A 23,412-nucleotide genomic window follows, 5' to 3' on the forward strand; every position below is an offset into this window, starting at 1 on the left:
AAGATCACCAGTCATGTCAAAATCCATTGAGAAAAACTCATCAGACCACAGAGTGGTGTGGCTTCCCAAGCCTGAACTCCCTCTCATCTGGGAACACAGGGGAAACATTTCTAATCCTGATGAAGGAAAGATCTGGGCTCTGGTCCTTCAAGGATATGTCAAAGTGCAGCTGCCCTTGAAGGTGGAAAATGCTCAGAGCCAACTTACTCAAGTCCGGTTCTTGGCTGCAGTCACAGCCTTTATTTATTCTGCCTCATCAGGTTCTTTATAAACTTGTCTCCCCAGGTGATTCTTTGCCATTAGGAATCCACCCATCTTTTGACAAACAACTGTATTGATGGAACATTGCTTGAAAACTGTAAGGTTTAAATAAGTCTCAAAAAAATAAGTAAAGTCATGGGTGGTAAGTGAAAGAGGAACAGTGCAACACTGCCAAGGGAGAAACTGGTGAATTTTATCCAGCGCTCCAAAGGCGTTTTTATGCCCATGCGTGTGTGTGTTTTGTCACCAGGAATAAATTCTGCAGCTGTGTATCTTGGTATGGCAAGCTTGCCTTGATTTATGGGTATAGCTGAAAGTTCATAACCACCAATCCAAGGGAGAAGGAGGGAGAGTGGAGGGAGAGAAGGGTTGGCAGAAGTGTTTTATGAGTTTCATGTTTAATGCTTTTAACATGGTGCCTCGTTCTCGCTTCTAGAAAGCACTTAGCAGATACAAGCCAAAAATAGATGGCTGTCCATAGCCAACCAAATCCATGAGGGGGTGAAGGTGAGGGATATGTGTGTGCACATTGTCGTGGTTGTTTATAGTTGTTTTTATCTCTGAGCTGTAGGAGAGTATTTATTTTACAATAAAAACTGTGAGCTGTGATACTTTTATACTTTTTAACCAGAGTAAGAGAAGACACTGCAAAGCTCGCTAGCTCGCTCGCTCTCTCTGGCAAGAGTTTCTTTCTGACACTCTCTATGCACTCTCTGGGCTGATTCCTGGTCAGCTATTCCACATCCCATCCTACTGTACATGAGGCATGAACCAGGTGCTTTCAGAGCCATAGACATGCAGTGCGTCCTCAAGAAACTTGGAGTAAGGTAGATGGAATATACAGATAAGACCACATTTATGAAGCTTTCTATAATAATAACAGCCACTTCCTACATGACAGGCACTGCTGCCTCGTTTAATCTTCACAACAGTCCTCTGAAGTCAGCACTATTATTGCCTTGTCCACCAGCAGGTGACCTTCCTCCACCATGAATATTCAGACTCACAAGATGACCAGAGGCCGCCATGGGCGCTGGGTCTTTTCAGAGAGATAAAAGACAGAGCCACAGCCTGCCAGCAGGGCCGCGTCACACCTTCGTGAAGTTCTTACTGGTACACATGGCAGTCTATCCAGATGCAGATAGAAGATGCCCCTCAGGCAAAGGTGGGAGCTGCCCTGGAATCAAAGCTCTTATGACACTCCCTGGGCACGCTCCCCAGTTCTCTGCAAGGGGCATGTTCAGGGGCAAGATCACCACGCTCAGGAAGCCCAAAGCTCTGGCTTCCTAACAGGTGTGGATAGATGGTTTCTAGCTCCTCCCAGTCCAGATGTCATTTACCAGTTGGGGGTCAGTCTTAATATAAACAGTGTTGCCCAGTAGCGTATTTGACTTACCATCTTGGCAGGTTACCAGAGTTAACCAAAGATCAAAGTCTCTTATAGAAAGGGAAAAGAGGTATGTTAATCCTTTATCTACAGTTATTAGTCCCATTTTTCAGAGAATAAAGCTGAGGCTTAGAGAGGTTCATCAACTTGCCTCGAGTCACATAGTAAGTCACACAGCCAGCATTTGAACCCTGGCCTGCCTGACTCCAAGTCCCATGCTGTTAACTAAGATGCAAGATGTAAATTTTTCATTCTACTCCATAGCATATCTGTGTTTATTTTACTATTTAAAAAACCAACTTAGGGCTTCCCTCGTGGTGCAGTGGTTAAGAATCCACCTGCCAATGCAGAGGACACGGGTTCGAGCCCTCGTCCGGGAAGATCCCACATGCCACAGAGCAACTAAGCCCGTGCACCGCAACTACTGAGCCTGTGAGCCACAACTACTGAAACCCGTGCTCCACAACAAGAGAAGCCACTGCAGTGACAAGCTCACGCACCACAACGAAGAGTAGCCCCCGCTCACTGCAACTAGAGAAAGCCCGCACGCAGCAGCAAAGACCCAACACAACCAAAAATAAATAAATAAAATAAATAAATTGAAAAAAAATTAAAAACTAACTTGAATGACCTACACTGAGAACACTTGGTCTTCCTGGAAGAAGCAATATGTTTAGCCTGTGGTTTCACCCACTCCCTGGTGCACTGCATGCCCCAGTTGAAGAAGCTCAGCACTATGCCAGTTAGCAGTTGTACTTAGAATAATAAACGAAAGCACCAGTTCCTGCTTTTCTCTATAGTCCAGATTTTGAGTAGAGGTTTATGAGGAGGGAAAAAAGAAGTTTTAAGAGCAATAGAACCAACTTTACATCTGAAAATAAATGAGTACGTGGCTGCCGGGTGCAAACAATTCTGTTTTACATTGTCATTCCTTTCTTCTTTTTAAATCATCACCATCTTGCAGCACAAAACCTAAGAGCTCAAGACAAAACTTGTAGCTTTATTACAGTTTGGTTCAACATATAAAATCCAGTTTATGCATATAGATTATATTGCAAAAGCCCTTCAAGAAATGTGCCATCCATGTTCCAAGTGTAAAAGTAGACATTTTAAGACACTGTAACTCTATTGTAACGTTTTTTCATTGGGTGTTTGAGCAACTCAAAGCTTTTTACCAGGCATGAGAACTATCTGTTGACTTACAAAATGCCGCAGTGTAATGAAGACAAATATGAAGGAATTTTGTAGGCAGAATGTGAAATGGGTTGGGTAAAATACCATGTTTAAGTGCAATGGAATTAGTTTACGATGAATTGTATTAAAACAATCAAAACACAATTGGTGAGAGGGTGGGGTACGGAGGGGAGTTGAGAGGTATGGTTATGGTCTGGTTCTTCACTTAGGCAGTGGGCACAAGTGTATGTTTTTTTCACCTAAACATTTTCATATACTCTATTCACTAGGCTTTTCATCGCAATTTTCAAAAATGCAGTTGACATTTGCTCTTTAGGTAGGAGATACCACTTCATAGATTGTTTTCAATCTCTTATTACATGAATTTATGAAATGCTAGGTTAAACAGTGAGAAAAGAACAAAGTTTGAATATAACTAACAAAAGAGAAGTGTTGAAAGAATAACTTTGAAGTTTCCGAAGTGAAACTATCAAGAAAAGTCACCTTTCCCTTTATGAGTAATAAGATCACAACATAAACAGATCTTTCTCCGTGATCTTCCTCCTGGTACAGTGCTCGTACCCTCTTATTGAATCTGCTTGGTCAGGTTTGTTCACTCATTTGATAAATGTTTGCTAAGATGGGTCTGGCAGCGTGCTAGCAACGATTATAGGGACTCGGGTCCTTTCTTTTCAGCTAATGGCTGGGGAGACAAGACCTTCAGTCAGCCAAGAAAGTGTTAAAAACCCAAATAATGATATGAGAATCCAGAGTACAAAAAAGAATCAAAGTTTTCATGAAGCCATATATGTTCAGTGGCACAAACAATAAATACTACCAACCTACAGATGAGGGAAGTCCTCTGCAGCTGGGGGTGGTTGGGGAACTTTGAGAGCAGGTGTACTTTCTGAGGGTTGAGAGGACCTTCCCAGAGAGGCAGTCTTGTAACTGAAGGCACTGTAGTGAGTACAGAGTCTATGTGGATCCATTTCCTGCCCAGGGAAGAAAGGATCCTGACTTTGAGGAACTTTAAAACAAGAAGCTAGGAGATAATTTCATCATGTAGGAAAAGGGCAACGGTTGTGAGTTTTTGAAATTGGGACAGACCTGTGAATAAGCCCCTTTCCCAGCGTGGAGCACCTGTCAGACTTGAGTTAACGGTCATAATCCTGCTCTGTATATGGTCCTGGTTACTCATAAATGGTCCCTTCCACTGTTGCTGCAGATTCATGACAGATGCTGCCCGCCGAGAGCAGGAGTCCCTAAAGAAGAAGATTCAGCCGAAGCTCTCGCTGACCTTGTCCAGCTCCGTGTCTCGAGGGAATGTGTCCACGCCGCCTCGCCACAGCAGCGGAAGCCTTACTCCCCCCGTGACCCCGCCCATCACCCCCTCCTCTTCATTCCGCAGCAGCACTCCGACCGGTAAGTGGCTTGGCCTGTGGCGGGTGTGTGTGTGTGTGGTGTGCTGGGGGCCGGGGACAGATCATGATTCAGACCCACCTCTTCTTTGACCCTTTACTGGTCCCTATAGCGTTTGCTGATTCATTCATCTATTTATTATGGAAGAAATATTTATAAATTATCATTTATAATATGCATGTGGTAATGGTTTTATAGATATGTGTTCAAGCCTTTACCATTTGTTATGTATGAAGTGATGCAGTGTCTTGGATTTGCTTCGGTCAAGTTGAGAAGTAGATCAAACAAGATCGATTATATGTTTATTGCCATGTGTTGATTATTGTTGAAGCTGGGTGACGTATACGTAGGGGTTCATCATACCATTCTCTCTATTTTTGCTTATTTAAGAAATTTTCCATGATAGAATGATTAATTTTAAAAAATTAGAGTGCCTCCCATGTGCCAGGCCTGAGCTATAGTAGTGAGCCAAAGGAGACCCCTCCCTGTTCTTCCTGATGGACTGAGGCCTAGTGGAAGATGTTGGCATTTTAGGGGGCCAACAAGAACACTCTTTCGTGCCTTCCCCTCCCAAATGGAAGCAATTTGAAAAATAAAACAAGACTCGGAGGTGAAGATTAAAATTGACTTTATTACTGCATAAGGCTAAACTGCAGAATAGAGCTAGCTAGCATCTGTAACAACTGTCTTCCCTGAGTTGAACTTATTCTCAAACATTCCTTCTAAGCTTGCCTGCCTGGGAGCAGACCAGAGTGCGCCCAGGCCCTGAGCTGAACATGCGCAGAACCTTCTCCCAAGTAAGGGATCCATTAAGTCAGCAGTGATAGAAGATGGTAGAAAGAGGCTGGAAAGGTCTCCTCCTTTTCTTTTTTGCATCTGAGCACAGGCAATATATTTCCCCTCACTCCCATAGGGGTATAGACAGGCATTCATCAAATAAATACACCAATAAATATAACATTGTAACCATAAACTGGCTATATGGAAGAACTCAGTGATAGGAGAGCATACAGAGAAGGACTTGACAGGGTCAGGAAAGACTTCCCTGAAAGGTTGGTAGGTAAAGAGGGAAAGAAGGCACATTCAGCCAAGCAGACAGCGTTTTTCAAAGGCTCCATGATGGGGAGCCTGGCAGGTCCCAGGTACTGAAGGTCGACCAGGTGGTGGGGTGTTTGTTAGATGAGGCCAAGGAGGTCTGCAGGGACCAGGGCACTTAGGGTGTCATCCTAAGAGCAAGAAGAAGCCGCTTAGAATCACACCATCACTTCAGTAGCATTGCCCCTTGACCATGGGTGAAAATGTTTATTTTTCTCTTACAGTTTATGTATTTCTCTTTTATCCATCTCCCATCAAGGGAGGTGACCGCAGTCATATTTCTCAGAGTGTTTTTCAGAATATAACTTTCACAAAATAGTAATTGGGAAAAGGAATTCCCTAATAAGTTTGGGGAAATGTTGGGTTAGACAAAGGTAAACTGGTTTCTTCAATACAGGGCTTTAATATATACATTGTTATTCTCCAAGAGGAGGGTTTAGAAAGCTTTCCAAATTTAGTCACTTTGATTAGAGGACCTCTTTTCCTAGGGGCATCTCTGGGGGCTCATGGTTGGCAGATACCCTGTGTTCCATCAGGATTGGACATTTTGAAGACAGGACAGGTGCGCGAGGCAGACAGACTGAGTTCCTACCGAACTTCGCCCTTTACAAATCACTGATGATACCCATTACTTAGGTTTCTGTGTGAGAGTTAAACGTGATAAATATGCATGCCTTAAACACTCAGTAAATGTTCGTCTCTGTGGTCCAGAGTCTTCAACTAGTTGCTTCAGGAACAGAATCGGAGGTCATTCTGTAGAGAGTGAATTGGGTTCATTTGTGTTGGGCGTTTGTCCCTTTCTTTAGATAGACCACCATATTTCTCTTACATTTTATTTCATGAAGATTTACTTTCCAGCATCTCTGTGTAACATTTACTGTGTAGATCTAAGGAATGCCATGATAGTGTAGTGTAATTCTTCAATTCTCTTTTCTGAATATTTCTATGAATATTTATTCATATATAATGTGAATTATGGGGGCAGTTTTATACCTGGCTGTGTTTATACCTGACTTAATATGGATTGACTCATAGCCAGCACCAGATAACCATGACCTCCCCAATTAATAATCAGAGCTTTAGAACCCCATGAAAATAAAGACATTTTAAAAGTGAGAGTTTATTATTTTTCATGTAAGAATGTTTGGAAGAAATGGAATCATTTCCTTTCCTTCAGACGTAAAGAAATCTTTCTGACACCTTGTCTATTTTAGCAATTTCCCACTGAGAGAATTAATATATGTTGTGGTAAAGATGTATCATTTTCAGTCTGTCAACATCATTGGTAAGTTATTTGCTGCTTGAAGAACATTCCATGTAAACATCAAAAATTAGCAGGGGAAATGGTTTCTTAAACCCCTACCCTGTACCATTTTGACTGTGTACATTTTTCAATGTTTGAAATGTTATTTTACCTGTAGTTGGAGAAATCAGCTTATTTTGCCTGACTAATGTGGTTTCAGTCACTTTCATTGTCAGGTTATAAGTAATTTTCCATGTTTCTACCTCCTAAATTCACTCTTCCAAGTTTCATATTCAGGATGCGTTCCTGGTGCAGAAGTAATAGTCGTCTTGCAGAAAATTTCATTTATAAAATATTCTTTAAAATATACTGTCTTAGTATGGTACTGGCACAAAAACAGAAATATAGATCAGTGGAACAGGATAGAAAGCCCAGAGATAAACCCACACACATATGGTCACCTTATCTTTGACAAAGGAGACAAGAATATACAATGGAGAAAAGACAACCTCTTCAATAAGTGGTGCTGGGAAAACTGGACAGCTACATGTAAAAGAATGAAATTAGAACACTCCCTAACACCATACACAGAAATAAACTCAGAATGGTTTAAAGACCTAAATGTAAGGCCAGACACTATAAAACTCTTAGAGGAAAACATAGGCAGAACACTCTATGACATAAATCACAGCAAGATCCTTTTTGACCCACCTCCTAGAGTAATGGAAATAAAAACAAAAATAAACAAATGGGACCTAATGAAACTTAAAAGCTTTTGCACAGCAAAGGAAACCATAAAAAAGACGAAAAGACAACCCTCGGAATGGGAGAAAATATTTGCAAATGAAGCAACTGACAAAGGATTAACCTCCAAAATATACAAGCAGCTCATGCAGCTCAATATCAAAAAAACAAACAACCCAATCCAAAAATGGGCAGAAGACCTAAATAGACATTTCTCCAAAGAAGACATACAGATTGCCAACAAACACATGAAAAGATGCTCAACGTCACTAATCATTAGAGAAATGCAAATCAAAACCACAATGAGGTATTACCTCACACTGGTCAGAATGGCCATCATCAAAAAATTTAGAAACAATAAATGCTGGAGAGGGTGTGGAGAAAAGGGAACCCTCCTGCACTGTTGGTAGGAATATAAATTGATACAGCCACTAGGGAGAACAGTATGGAGGTTCCTTAAAAAACTAAGGATAGAACTACCATATGACCCAGCAATTCTACTACTGGGCATATACCCTGAGAAAACCATAATTCAAAAAGATACATGTACCACAATGTTCATTGCAACACTATTTACAATAGCCGGGACATGGAAGCAACCTAAATGTCCATCAACAGGAGAACGGATAAAGAAGATGTGGCACATATATACAACGGAATATTACTCAGCCATAAAAAGGAACGAAATTGAGTTATTTGTAATGAGGTGGATGGACCTAGAGTCTGTCATACAGAGTGAAGTAAGTCAGAAAGAGAAAAACAAATACCATATGCTAATGCACATATATGGAATCTGAAAAAACGGCACTGATGAACCTAGTGGCAGGGCAGGAATAAAGACGCAGACGTAGAGAACAGACTTGAGGACACAGGGCGGGAAGGGGAAGCTGGGATGAGGTGAGAGAGTAGCATTGACATATATACACTACCAAATGTAAAATAGATGGCTAGTGGGAAGCTGCTGCATAGCACAGGGAGATCAGCTCCGTGCTTTGTGACGATCTAGAGGGGTGGGATAGGGAGGGTGGGAGGGAGACTCAAGGGGGAGGGGATATGGGGATATATGTATACATATAGCTGTTTCACTTTGTTGTACAGCAGAAACTAGCACAACACTGTAAAGCAATTATACTCCAATAAGGACTTCCTGGTGGCGCAGTGGTTAAGAGTCTGCCTGCCAGTGCAGGGGACACAGGATTGATCCCTGGTCTGGGAAGATCCCACATGCTGCAGAGCAACTAAGCCCATGCACCACAACTACTGAGCTTGTGCACCACAACTACTGAAGCCCACGTGCCTAGAGCCTGTGCTCTGCAACAAGAGAAGCCACCACAATGAGAGAGCCGCGCACAGCAATGAAGAGTAGCCCCCGCTCGCCGCAACTAGAGAAAGCCCACGTGCAGCAATGGAAGACCCAACGCAGCCAAAAATAAATTTAAAAAATTTTTAAAAATTATATTCCAATAAAGATATATAAAAATATATATACACTGTTTTGACTAGACAGAATTAGATCTCAGTTTCATCCTAGAGTTTCAAGTATTTCTTAAGGATTCTGGAACTAAGATTTATTTTGCAATTTCTAAACCCTAGGGGAATCTTCTTTTCTCATTTTTTTCATTTTCTATCCTCATTTGTTTTGTGTTCTTTTTTAATGTACTTTTTAAAAGTATTCACTTAAGGAAAGCTTAGAATGGTTTAAATTGTGGGTCAAGGATCTTTTCTGTGAAGGACCAGATAGTAAATACTTCAGGCTCTGCAGGCGATGGGGCCTCTGTTTCAGCTACTCAACTCTCCTGCTGTAGCAGGAAAGCAGCTATAGAACTATGCAAACAAATGGACATGGTGTGTTCCATAAAACTAAAAGTTTTTGTGGAACCTTATTTACAGATTTGGTCCACAGGCCATAGTTTGCCCACCCTGGTTTAAATCACAGAGATAAAGAATTAAAGATAGGGGACTTCCCTGGCCGTCCAGTGGTTAAGACCTCGCCTTCCAATGCAGGGGGTGCGGGTTCGATCCCTGGTCAGGGAGCTAAGATCCCATATGCCTTGGGGCCAAAAAAGCAAAACATAAAACAGAAGCAATATTGTAACAAATTCAATAAAGACTTTAAAAATGGTCCACATCAAAAAAATCTTAAAAAAAAAAAAAGAATTAGAGATAAATGTGATTACTATGTACAAAATAGTCAACAAGGACCTAACTGTATAGCACAGGGAACTATACTCAATGTTTTGTAATAGCCTATACGGGAAAAGAATCTGAAAAAAAATCTATCTATCTATCTATATGACTGAATCAGTTTGCTATACACCTGAAACTATCACAATGTTGTAAATCAACTGTACCTCAATTAAAAAATATATATATAAAAAAAGATAAACGTGATTAAATGCCCTGAAAATAAAGTGTTAAAACAATTCATACCATTCTCCTTTAAAAGTAATAATAATCTGAGTATAACTACTGAGAAGGAAAGGTAACTTAGATTTTTTACTATGTATGCTTATGTATGATTATTTAATCCTAACACCAACCCCACTGAGACAGCATTATTAATTCCCATGTACAGATTAAAGAAATAGAGGCTTAATAAGGTTAATTTGCACAAAGTCCCGTGTCTGTCACTTCCAAAAATGAGGTCTTTCCAGTGTACTCATACTTTTTTTCCACATTAATCATTATTATATTAACACCTTTTTAAAAACCTCATTAGAGATATGTTCGGTAGATTACTCCTTTCTGCCCGTGGACGCACGGTAAGCATTGTTGACGTCTCCCCCCTCCACTGCCATCATATCTAAGTCAGAGTCTCCCAAAGAGCCCGAACAGCTGCAGAAGCTCTTCATCGTATGTTTGAGCTTTGAAACAACCGATGGGAGTCTGAGGAGCCATTCTGAGCAGTGGGGACGCTCACAGATTGTGTGGTAATGAGGGAACCAAACACCAGGTGCTCCAGAGGCTTCGGGTTTGTCACATATGCCATTGCAGAGGAGGTGGGTGCAGCCATGAAGGCAAGGCCACGCAAGGTGGATGGAAGAGCTGTGGAACCAAAGAGGGCCGTCTCAAGAGAAGATTCTCAAAGACCTGGTGCCCACTTAGCTGTGAAAAAGATTTTTGTTGGTGGCATTAAAGAAGACACTGAAGAACATCACCTGAGAGATTATTTTGAACAGTACGGGAAAATTGAAGTGATTGAAATCATGACTGACCAAGGCAGTAGGAAAAGAGAGGCTTTGCTTTCGTAACCTTTGATGACCATGACTCCGCAGACAAGATTGTCATTCGGAAATACCACACTGTGAATGGCCAGAACTGTGAAGTAAGGAAAGCCCTATGGAAGCAAGAGATGGCTGGTGCTTCATCCAGCCAAAGAGGTCGAAGTGGTTCTGGAAACTTTGGTGGTGGTCGTGGAGGCGGTTTTGGTGGGAATGACAGCTTTGGTCGTGGAGGAAACTTCAGTGGTCGAGGTGGCTTTGGTGGCAGCCACGGTGGCGGTGGATATGGTGGCAGTGGGGATGGCTATAATGGATTCAGTAGTGATGGAAGCAGTTTTGGAGATGGTGGAAGCTACTATGATTTTGGCAGTTACAACAATCAATCTGCAAATTTTGGACCCGTGAAAGGAGGAAACTTTGAAGGCAGAAGTTCTCGCCTCTATGGTGGTGGAGGCCGATACTTTGCCAAACTCCGAAACCAAGGTGGCTATGGTGGTTCCAGCAGCAGCAGGAGCTATGGCAGCGGCAGGAGGTTTTAATTACTGCCAGGAAACAAAGCTCAGCAGGAGAGGAGAGCCAGAGAAGTGACAGGGAAGCTACAGGGTACAACAGATTTGTGAACTCAGCCAAGCACAGTGGTGGCAGGGCCTAGCTGCTACAAAGAAGACATGTTTTAGACGATACGCATGTGTATGGGCAAAAAACTCGAGGACTGTATTTGTGACCAATTGTATAACAGGTTCTTTTAGTTTTTGTTCTGTGGTAAGTGTAAAGCATTCCAACAAAGGGTTTTAATGTAGGTGTGTTTTTTTTTTTTTTGGCACCCATGCTGTTGATTGCTAAATGTAATAGTCTGATCATGATGCTGAATAAATATGTCTTTAAAAAAAAAAAAAAAAACCTCATTAGACCTTCAGCCATTTAGCTGCCCCAGTTACTACTTCTAAACTTACAATACAAAAATACATTAAGATACTGGAACTGTGGCTCACCTTCATTCACAGTAACCCTCACTTTTACCCCACACTCCATCGTTCAAATAGCAGGTCAGAACTGAAGAACTTAGCGGTTTAGTTTTCTTTAAGGGTGAGTTGGAGCTGACTCCAGGGAGCCAGCTGTTAAATATTCAGGCTTGCAAAACAGTTTTTAAAAGCTCATCCTGAAATTGTCCATGGGCTCCACTCTAGAGACCCTGATCCGGTTGGTGGGTTGGGCATTGGGGGTTTTTAAAACCTCTCTCTAGGTAATTCCAACCTGCAGCCAGAGTTGGGAAACCACTGCTTTTAAATGGGACCCGTCTTGTCATAGCTGTGTGTTTTCTTGCCTGGGTTAACCTGTATTCCACTTTGCTTGGAGAAAAGTTACTGTAATCTACTTGCTTAGCTTCCAGACATGAGTCCAATGGGACTGAACGAATGCTTGCTTATGTCTTAGTGGAGCAGCCGTGGAAAGAGTTGGCTGGATTTCTGGTTATAATAGCACTGCACAGTCTCTCCTGGAAAATATTTGCATATATTTTTTGGCCCACTTGGGAAAAATTAAACCAGAGAAAGGTACCAAAGGAAATTAAACCAATTTTTTTGTTTTCTTGTTTAGGCGGCCTATAACGACCATGAAGTCACAGATTATATCTATTAATGCGTAATTTAAGTTTCTGCATTGTGTTGTTTCATTTCATATTCCTGTGTCTCCTACTATCTGGCCTGATAGTAGACCTTTAACATTCCTTTATAGTTTTGGCAATAGGTTGCTCAGATTATAACATTTTGCAGTTCTCCGGAGTTACTAATAAACAGCAAATCATTTTAAAAAGTAAAGTATTAATTTTACCCTCAGGATGGAAATGACTGATAGAACTGACAAAATTTAGCTTGACATTTAGAAACTCTGTCTGAGTGGAGTTGAGGTGAACTCTCCCCCAATCCCTTTATTTTTAGAAAACGAAATACACCTAAACAGCCTTACTAAAGGCAGAAAATCTGAGAGGAAAAGATAACTAAGGTAAGGTCTAAACTAACATAATTCCACCCACCCACCCAAAAGAAGAGAATGAAACAGAAGGAAAAACCTCAGAGAGAGAAATCCCATCCTATTTAATGGCGGAAAAGAAGAAAAGCGAAATATTTCAGCCTGACTGAATTTTGTGACCTACTTATAAAGTCCTGAGGCCAGGGTTTGGTATTTCTAACAGATTCTGCCCTAAAGAGTTAAATATCTGGGCAGTGCCTAAAAAACATTCTCTAAACTCTTCCCATTGAGAAAATGGCCTTGATTTATATTTCCCTTTTCACATAAACGTGCCGTCTTTAGCTGGAGAATGACTTCATGTTGCTGTACTCTCTGGCTTGCGTATATTCAGGGTCACTAACACACCCTTTCCTGGCCTATGACTTGTTTGCTTGTTTGTTTATATACTGCTTTGTTCTAATCACTGGCCTTTCATCTTCTTCATTGATTGACTTGTAAAAATTTTATCCTGCTTCCTGAGTGTTACGGCCCAGTCTTGTAGCTAATTTGCTTCCTTCCCCACTGCATTATGCAGCTGCTTATTTTTAATCTCTTACTACTCAAAGCGTCGGTTAGAGTAAGGATGGCAACGACGAGATAGTACTTCAATTATTTTTCCTCAACTACGTCACTCATAAGAGACCTTCCCAAACAAAACATTTTCTTGACTTGAAGAAAGCAATCAAATCGATGCTGATCTGTAATTATAATAGATTATATCTTTATAGTGCACAAAAACATTCACATCACCATTTATTAACCCCACTTTAAAGACAAAAGAAATCGAGGCTCATCTAAGTGAAAACTGGCCCAAGTTCAGCAGTCCCCAAGTGAGTGACCCTGTTTTCCACAGCACCAGGATGGGGTATCTTCTCATTTCACATAATTTATGGAGCATCTATTTTGTTACAGTCACTGTTCCAGGTATTGGGAGTACAAAAAAGCAGAAGGCATAGCCCTTATGGATTAGAACTTACATCTCTCAGTAGAAGCAGGTTATACACATGTAGAGCAGACACTTAATGAACATGACATATACACACAGGTGGGCTAAATTACTAGCATGGATGATTAGCTAGACAAGATAGAGGTACACATAGAGTCATTCTTTCCATACTGTTTTAGTGCAGTTATAATCTATATATTCACATCCACAAAATGTCTTAGAAATTGTGAGGCAATGTGAATTCCAAAGCAGTTGGAATAAGGTGAGATCAGTGGGAAGGTGATTTGGGGCACACAATTTTAGAGCATGATCATTATGGTATGTCAGCTTAGGGAATTCGTAAGCAGACCCAGATATGTTGACAAAAGGTATTCTGTAAACCTGGAGTTTTCTGGGCCATCTTCTAAAACCCTGGGAACATAGAGGTAAAGTGGTGAGAGCTTTTGGCATCAGAGGGATCTGGATTCAAATCTTGGTTCTGCAGCTTGAGAGACAGATGGCCTTAAGCCTTTGTAAGCTCGGCCTCCTCATGTATACATTGGAGACAATGCCTACCTCCCCATGAGGATTAATGTGATAAAGATAGGGACAGGAACAACTGCTTGTGTTAACACTGTCTCTACTTAAACCTCCCATTTAGAAAGGACATTAGCTCTGAAAGCCCTACTCTGTATCCAAGGCACCCAGTGCGTTCAGGAACCACCGGCTCAGTGGTGGAAATGGCCGACACGTCAGGCTGTCAGGGCTTCCTGAAGTAGCTATCCAGCACGTTCAAAACAAAGAAAACATTTCGTGCTCTTAACTGAATCCTGCCCTTTTAGACAGTATTTCACCAGCCCTGGCCAGGACCACTTGTGCATGTTTATTTTTTGTCTGTACTAACCTCAGAGAAGGTTGATTCCAGGAATGTGCATTACTGGTGACATTTGCTAATGATGTGCTTTGGGCATGGGCATATTTTCCAGAGGAAGGGGTGTCATATCTGAGAACAAAAATGACACTATTTGTTATCAGAAATACAGGAGCATTTAAGATAACCATTTTATGACCAGAGCTGGTAGAAGTAAAAGCGTTAGCAGGTTTACAGATTTTTATAGTTTGTCTTGTTGTTTTAGTAAAGGTAGCAATAATAACCCTTTTAATTGTGGAACTTCAAAGCATGAAGAGAATGGAATATTGGATGTTTCTAACAGATACACACACTTATCAACGAGCTCTCTCCCCTCCCTTGTTGAAAAATGCGCCCACATAGGCCCAACCGCCATCACTATCTGGGGGGGGCACCCCTTTGTCCCACCGTCTCTGTCAGATGCCCCACTGAACATCTCACTGATAAGATATGTCCAGGTCTTAGAGCCATGTAAAGGGCATCTCAAGGTCTTCGGGACCAGGTGAGTTTTGAGTACAGTGTCCGGGAAACTCCTTGCCCTCTTTCCTGTGAAGGACAGAGAACATCCTCAAAGCTGCTCTGAGAGAAGAGGGCATCAGATGTCACTGTTCCTCCACCCAGCCAAGGAGGGAGAGCCCTACAGAGGTCATATAGGTTCTCCAGGGCTTCAGGCTTCAAAACCAAAGTGATGTTGGCTGAGCAGTACCACTCTAGGTATTTACCCAAGAGGAATGGAAGCATACGTCCACAAAAGACAGGTGCAAGGATATACAGGGCAGCTTTATTTGCAATAGCCCAGACTGTTAACTAGGCTATCTCCACGTACACGTATAAACAAATTGTGATCTGACCATACAATGGAATACTATTTAGTGATAAAAAAAAAAAAAAGAACAAAGTACAGTTACACCAAAAAAAAAAACAAAAAACATTATACTGGGTACATCCCTGGTCGCACAGCGGTTAAGAATCCACCTGCCAATGCAGGGGACACAGGTTCGAGCCCTGGTCCGGGAAGATCCCACATGCCGTGGAGCAACTAAGCCCATGCGCCACAACTACTGAGCCTGTACTCTAGAGCCCGCAAGCCACAACTGCTGAAGTCCGCGTGCCTAGAGCCTGTGCTCTGCAACAAGAGAAGCCACCGTAACGACAAGCTCGTGCACCGCAGTGAGGAGTGGCCTCCGCTTGCTGCATCTAGAGAAAGCCCATGAGCAGCAACAAAGACCCAATGCAGCCAAAAATAAATAAATTTATTAAAAAAAAAAAAAATTACACTGAGTGAAAGGAACCAGACACCAAAGAGTACATATGAAATTCAAATAGAGGTAGCTGATCCGTAATGATGGAGATCTGAATAGCAGTGGACTCAGGGAATGCGGGGAAGGGTCGTACCCAAGAGAACTTTCTGGACTGATGGATATAGTCCATATCTTGATTGAGATGTTGGTTACACAAAGGTAGACATTTATCAAACTAACTGAATTAGACACTTAAGATCTGTGCATTGGATTTACCTCAGTTAAAAAAAAAAAAAAATTGTTGGCCCAGGCAGAAATGAGGAACAGGAGCCCACAACTTCCACTCACTCCTTGAAAGAGCAAAGAGCATTTCCTCTGCTGTAAACAAACCATTTAAGAACAAAGGAAGTAAATACACGCAGTAGGTGGAGAAGAAAATCTCTGGAATTTCCTCTCTGTTGAAGAAAGACAGCAGAATCCTTTATTCTCAGCTTTGGAACTCTGCAGAAACGATAGCATGGTCAAATAAAACAATTGCTACACTTATTAAATGAAGAAGAACTAGTTGCCAGACACTGGGTCTCAAGACACAGAATCAGTGTTTCCGATAGAAAATTATAGCATCTGGGTCTTCCAATATCCAAAATATTTTGCTTTCCATGAGATGGTGAGAATTTTACAGGAAAGAAAATTAAAGCTGCTCAGTTTCAGCCCGCATCAAGCACATCCTCTGAAACTCTAAATAAACCCCGTTTCTATAATGGGCAGCCACTTAATAACAGCTTATCTTCAGATTTAATATTTGCAGTAACAAAAAGGCATCAATAATTTATCTTCTAATGAAAATATTTTTGAGTCCTACCATTTTAGCAATACCATGCTTAACCATTTACATTTAGTTATAAACCTGAATTTCATCTCTTCTCTTAACTGTGTTATTGTTTAATCAAACACAGTAAAAATATGTCCACTGTTAAGAATTCCCACAAGAAACCTTGACGGTCTTTATGTCATGTTTCACCTGGTGCTAGAAACATAGTTCATGGCATGGTTTTGGCCCTCGATTGTTGTTGCTTTTTCTTTGTCCCAGCAGGGGTCTCTGCACTGGCCAAAAAATATCAAGAAATATCACAAGATAAAGTTATTTTAAAGGGCACACTCCCTACCCCCCAAAAGAATGCAGTCTCTTTAAGCTAGGGTCCAGAGCTCATTCGTATGCCAGCTCCCATCAGTACACACTTTCACTAATTTTCCTCTGGAAGCAAGTACCAGAACCGAAATATGAGTGCTAAAGAGAGCCACACATTGTAAGCCTGGAAAACGGCGCGGATTCCACTGAAAACACAAACAAGCAGACGCTCAGCGCTGCCCTACACCTCTACTGCGAAGGTGATGGGGATTTAACACCTGATGAATTCGTAGCCCAGCCAAACGTGTGTGTTTCCAAAGAACCCTTTTCATTCTCCTTCCCGTCTAAAACTCAGCATATTAAAATCAGAGAAGCCCTTTCATCTTCGTGGGTATCATAGCAGCAAACTTATTTTAATGTCTTTTCCACGTGGGTCTACTTTTAACAATAAAAGGATCCCCAGGCGCACGCAGCTGCACAGCATTACGGACAGAATCTGCCGGAAAATGAGAATGCTTTAAGCTAATTTGTTCTTGCCAAAAAGACAATCCAGGTACAGAAACTCCCTGCTTCTGTCCCCGGGCTTTGTTCATACTCCTTGGAAAGGCACTAAAAGGGAAGTGGTATCTGACAAGAAGGGAGAAACAGGCTGCTGGAACCTTTCTGGTACCTGAAACGGAAAGGATGCTGGCCACGCACTCAAGCCCCTTGCCACCAGACTTACATAGTCGCTCCTCGGAAAACGGGATGCTGGTGATAATTTGTATTCATCAGAACAGCAACAAGTTGGCTTGATCTTATCAGAGATGTGTTTCATACTCCACTGGACTGAATTTTTTTTTAGTCTAGCCAATTCAGGCTCTCTTTGGTATGGAAACACACATAGAAAATCACCCCTGAGAGTCTAAAGTTGGTTGGGAGACCAGTATACAGGAATTTGAAATCTAATCATGCCATGATGTGCTGTGTTTTCTACCTATTACTTTTTTTTTTCTAAAGGCAAAAAAGGTAGCCAAGATGTTCCAGATGCTTACACGTCCAAGAACAAGTCACTCTCAGGGAAACTGCTTTTCCTCTTGTCAAAATAATTTTGCATAAAATAGCTAGACGGCACCCGTCATTGCCTACCAGCTAAGACATCTCTTTGCAGCCTGGGTCTGGGAGGATTTTTAGTTTTCAAATAGATATATTTTTCAAAATTACCGTAATTTTCAAGTAACAAGAAAAAATACATGTAAAGCAGATTTCTCTTATAGCAAATAGTGAAAATGGTACTTTCCACGTGAGCTATCTCGAGCTCTCTATGTGCTATATAACTGGGTCCTAGTGAACATCCTCGTCACAACGTTTGACTTGAAACAGTTGCATAGGGAACTCCCCAGTGTCCAGTGGTTAGAACTCTGCGCTTTCACTGAAGAGGGCCTGGGTTTGATACCTGGTCAGGGAACTAAGATCCCGCAAGCCGCAGGGCACGGCCAAAAATTTTTTTTTAATAAATTTTAAAAATGTTAAAAAAAGAAAGAAAACAGTTGTATAGAATCTTAAACTCAGGGGTGGAAAGAACCTTGACATGCTTTTCTATTGGCTGTCCTCTTCCAGTTTCTGTCTGCCAGGCAGAAATGTATGGTGTGCTGGGAGATTTTGATTGACATATATACACTAATATGTATAAAACAGATAACTAATAAGAACCTACTGTATAAAAAATAAATTAAATAAAATTCAAAATTTGAAAAAAAAAGAAAAGAAAAGAAATGTACGGTGTTACCCAGGCTGAACTCCAAGGCTCTAACAATTACCAGGACCAGTGCCAGGCATTCAATTCAGGATGATGTCTTTGAAACACGATCATGGTCCTGTATCTTGAACAGGCCCCCAAGTGACACCCTTAAATGACCACTTTCTAATGTAAGAACTTTGCACAAAGTTCTAGGCCATTATTGTGTTGACAGTCTCCCTAAAATTCACCTTGGTGAAGTTCATTTTGGCAGAGCATGTTGATGCTACCAACAGTATTTCACTGCCATTAAAAGGAAACAGTCTTTGAAAAAAATGTTTAATTAGAGTCACTTGGTTTCAGTAATATATGTGTATATAATTTAGAATATGCTATGCTGTACCTAAAGGAAAATTATTTTCGTAAGACTAACAAAACTTGACAAATGATTAACTTTTATAAGCATATAATTAAAATGTTACAGCTCACTTGTGAGTGAGGTGCCGGAGGGCGCCTGCCTGGAGATGCTTGTGACAGGCTAGGTGGGTTCCTACCACCACCTGTAGACAACACACCTCAGCCTGGAGGGGTTTTCTTTGCTGGGAGATGAATAAGACCTTTTTGGAAACTAAAACCATAAAATTAAAATTATGAAGTAACTACAAGTATAAAAATTGGAATTAAAAAAAATTTTAATCAGAGTTTCTGGAATAACTATATAATAAACATGCATTACAGAAGCATACTATTGGTAACTAATACTTAGTACTTGGCAAGTAAATAACAAATTGAAAGTTTAGTAGAATCCAGTTAACACATTTGTAAATAATCTATAGGGCTGTGTTTCCTAAATGAATAAGTAATAAATATTCCAAAGAAGATTTTTTCTCTCTCTATCTTTTTTTTTTTTTTGGCTCACAATAAAGATCTATTTTCTGGCATCATCAAAAGAGGAAGGTTTGCCAAGACCAGAAAGCTTGTCCTTTGCCACGTAGGAGCCCTTTAGCAAAAGCTATAAATGTGGCATACTGAATGAACATTGTCATTTTAATTCTGTCAAGCAAGAATGGCAAACTGGAAAATGAATTATGCTGTATTGGAAAGTAGGTTCATTTTCATGGTAGCTGTGCCTCTTTAAAAATAGCATCTCACAGCCTCCTAGAATTTCTGTTCACTTTGTCTGTATTTTCTATTATATAATAGTATATTTTGGAAAGATGACAGGGATGAAAAGTGAATGGATATTTTCTCGGAACATTTTGCCTCTTTTGTCATCTTCCAGAAGACGGCAATTTGTGGCTCCTTCAGAGTGATATCAGGTTCTTGTCTAGAAAGTGCTTTGAGTGGCCTGAATTTATTAACCTAATAAACCATATTGTTACTTAGGTGCCTGGTTAATAGCTGTTGTTGACTCTTCTCATTGACAGAGCAAGATACTAAACAGAATCAGTTCTGAATGCCGGTTCTTTGCAGGCTGGTAGTAAGTCATCGTCCCTCGCCCAAAGGAGCTCCAGGACTTAAAGTTGGCTCAAGGGACCGGAGCCTGGGGTGACTAAATCTGAGGTCCTGGGTTTGATTCCCATGTGGGCCAGTTCACTTGGCTCCATCCTCGAGCCCTGAACCATGCCCTTGAGGCTGGTTGAACGTAGTCCCTTCAAATCTCTCAGGAAAGAGATGGTGGAGGTCTGGTCAACACAGGTAGGGTAAATCAGGTTCCCAAAGATTTGCCTTACTCTCTGGCTTGGCCCAAGGGGATCAAGGCCAGTGTAAAAATATGATTATGAGAAAAACCAACTCGGATAAACAACAAGGTCCCACTGTATAGCACAGGAAACTATATTCAATATCCTGTGATTAAACCATAATGGAAAAGAATATGAAAAAGAATATGTATAACTGAGTCACTTTACTGTACAGCAGAAATTAACGCAACATTATAAATCAACTATACTTCAATATTAAAAAAAAACTCACAATGCATGTCTGTGAGGTAGTCTGAATGGCCTCAATTTATTCAGTGACAGAACAGCAGTATTGCTGTGACATGTTCATCTCCATGGTCTTTTGTGTTCAGTACAAATGCCCTTAGAATAGTCAAAAGAATAGGAGACTGACAAAGACGAATTGGTAAAAATAAATGTCTTAAGACTGGGGCGGCCTCAAACCATTTTAGTACTTGTTGCCGAGAAAGGGCAGAGATTCTGTGACTTGGATGGAAGGGGGTCCGTTCCACTTCCTGCGCTCTTTAAAGTGACAGTCAGAGAGCAGCTCCCTCCCCTCCTCCACCCTGTGGGAGTGGATTCCTGGGGGAGTGGCGGGTGGTACAGTGGCTTCATTACCTAAGTTGTCATTCCTTAACACCCCTGAATTTTGGAGGTGTGTTACTGCCCCAAACTCCTCCTGATGAAGCAACAGAGGAAAAACAACATGCCATAAAATAGCATGAGATCTTTACACTGTGGAATTTTAGAACCAGAAATATGTGTCAAGATCACCTTAGCTATTGTAATTTGTAAGTTATGACCAGCATTTTTTAAAATAAGGAAAGAAAGAAATAGAAAATATGGTGTTTCACACTTAGTAAGGATAAATATTATCTGAGGAAACCTGTAGTTTTGTGTGTGTGTGTGTGTGTGTGTGTGTTATTTTCTGAGTGGTGATATAAAATGTTTACTTTTTACCAGATCATGGTCAGAAAATTTGAAAGCCAGTGACCTAGACTCACCCTTTCATACAAGTGTAGTGTCAAGCCAAGGTCATGTGGCCCAATTCGGTCAAAACAGCATCAAGACCCAACCTGCCTGATTTCCATTCTAGTGCTTATTCCTCTCAGTCACTCCAGCCAAGGCAAAATACTGAGTGTGTCCTCATCATCAGTTGTGCTGTAATCGTAGTTCTTCATTCACGAGACCTCATCAAACCGTAGCCATGCAATTTCTTCTGGGCCTGCAGATCCTGGAATGTTCCCAGATTCCCCATTCCCAGAAAGAGCACAGGGTCCTTCACTAGAGCTTAACCACAAAGAGGAAGAAAAATGTTCGTGTTTCGGTGTGCCCTTTTTTTTTTTTTTTTTGGTAGAGATTTCTCTTTGATCAGTTACCCATCTTAGGCACTAACTGAGCACTCAGCATGAAGACCATCATTAGATACATCTGAATAAAGTAAAGGTGGGAAAAGATACAGTCTACACCTTGAGGGACTCAAGGGAAAAGAGAAGAAACTGTGTCACAACAAAGATACCAGTGAGAAAACTGTGTCTGATATTAGTGCAAGATAATATGAGAGCAGACGGGTGCCAATGGCAAAGAAGGCTCCTGTGTGGGGCAGGTGTGGCCCGGAAGGGTTTCTGGACGTGATCTCCCACCAGAGATGTTTTGTGTTTGGATGTGAACCTCGGGGAGTGCAGTCTTCATTTCCCTTCACAGAATGCCATTTTTTCCCTCCCAAAGAGTCAGTTCACCAGAACTCAGAGATTTCAAGACAGGTGTTTTCTCTCGGCTCTGTCCTGGGGTAGGTGAAAATGATTTCTTCCAAATATTGAAGGAACAGATACTGCCACCTACCTCTATGGGTCCCGTAAAACCTGAGGTGAAAATAGTTGTGAGTTCCTCTGGGTTTTAGCACTGTGACACTGATATTTTTGGAAGCATTTTACCCCATACCTCGTTCAGACCATTGTATCTTTACATGGTCGCTTCTAAAGATCTAAAGTTGCTGAGAAAGCTGAAATAAGTGATGTAGAAAATATGAAGCAGACAGATGGTCGGTATTTCCCTATCCTTGGTGAAGGCCCAGCCCTCTCAGTCGGAGCTCTGGGCAGCCTTCCTTTTTTGTTCTCCCCTACTACCCTGAGTTGATCTTTCTGACTAGCACTCTTGTTCCCCTTTCCTGTCCTTGTTTTGACAGGAAGGAAAATAAACGTAGCCAGTGATAAAGCTGGGAGTATGGCTTTCCAACCGCAGCCTCTGCCAGAGCCTAGCGCCCTCCCTGTAGCCTGCCCTCTGAATGGTAATTAGTTGGATGGGAATTTTCACAGGGGCCTCCCCCTCGGAGCAATTTCACCAAAGAGTAAACCTCTTGTCTAGACCATACAAACCCATAAAGTCATCACTAGCTGGGATTTCCAAGCTACAGAGCAGTAATAGGAAAGCCTGCCTCTAGTCTTAGGGGATTTTTCAGTATAGAGCGCTCATTGTGGAAACCTGCCCTACACACCAGCGCGCAGACCTCTCTCCAGGAAGAGGGACGGAAAGTCGCCCGCCACCTCCATCATCCCTGGGAAGACACCCCTCACCATCTCTGCTGTGTTGGGATTTATACACAGCCTCACCCACGCCTTGCATCTTAAACCCGGGATACTCTCCTTGATTTTATTTGTGCAATCGATTTTTGAGAACGATCCAACTGTGCCTTTTACTTTCTTGTTTGCCAAAGCTAATTATTATTAGTGAGATAAAAGCACTTTTAATACTTGACATTTGAAGAAACTAGGCTGGCATAACTTACCCAGAGAAAGACAAAAAGGATTCAGGCTTCAAATCCAGGGCTTTTACCACTTTTGGTACTCAGCAAAGTATTGACAGCTGTTACAGCAATAACGAGGATGAGACTGGAAAATGGAAACGTGCACTTTGGAGGGAAGGGGGCAGAAAGGGCAGGGTGTGTCCTGAGCCCCCTCAAATTCTCTCCTAAGAGTAGGCGTGAAATCAGGTAACTGAACTCTGTTGAGTCCAGTGCAGTTGGCTTTTCAGAAACAATGTGAAAACAGAGATTACCTAAGGAGGAAAGCAAATCAAGAGGTATGATTTATGGAAAAAAATATTTATGGAAGCAGAGAGCCCCTCTGGTCCCTACCCCAGCTTGGTGAGGGGCATTAGAGTTAGCCTGTGGTTTGCCTGCCTGGAGTAATAAGAATGACAATGTTAGTCACCTGTGTCAGG

General features: G+C 41.5%; 1 protein-coding gene and 1 pseudogene across 1 annotated transcript in view; both read left to right on the plus strand.

Annotated features, from left to right (window-relative positions):
* JAZF1 (JAZF zinc finger 1) overlaps window positions 1-23,412 on the plus strand; it is a 343,427-nt gene that overhangs the window by 287,804 nt on the left and 32,211 nt on the right. The window contains exon 3 of the mRNA XM_059933715.1: window positions 4,047-4,243. Coding sequence (XP_059789698.1) covers window positions 4,047-4,243 — 197 coding nt within the window. The remainder of the gene's footprint in view (window positions 1-4,046; window positions 4,244-23,412) is intronic.
* Window positions 5,017-11,082, plus strand: LOC132372185 (heterogeneous nuclear ribonucleoprotein A1-like 3; annotated as a pseudogene).

The sequence above is a fragment of the Balaenoptera ricei genome, chromosome 9 (genome assembly GCF_028023285.1).
Source record: "Balaenoptera ricei isolate mBalRic1 chromosome 9, mBalRic1.hap2, whole genome shotgun sequence".
Lineage (NCBI taxonomy): Eukaryota > Metazoa > Chordata > Mammalia > Artiodactyla > Balaenopteridae > Balaenoptera > Balaenoptera ricei.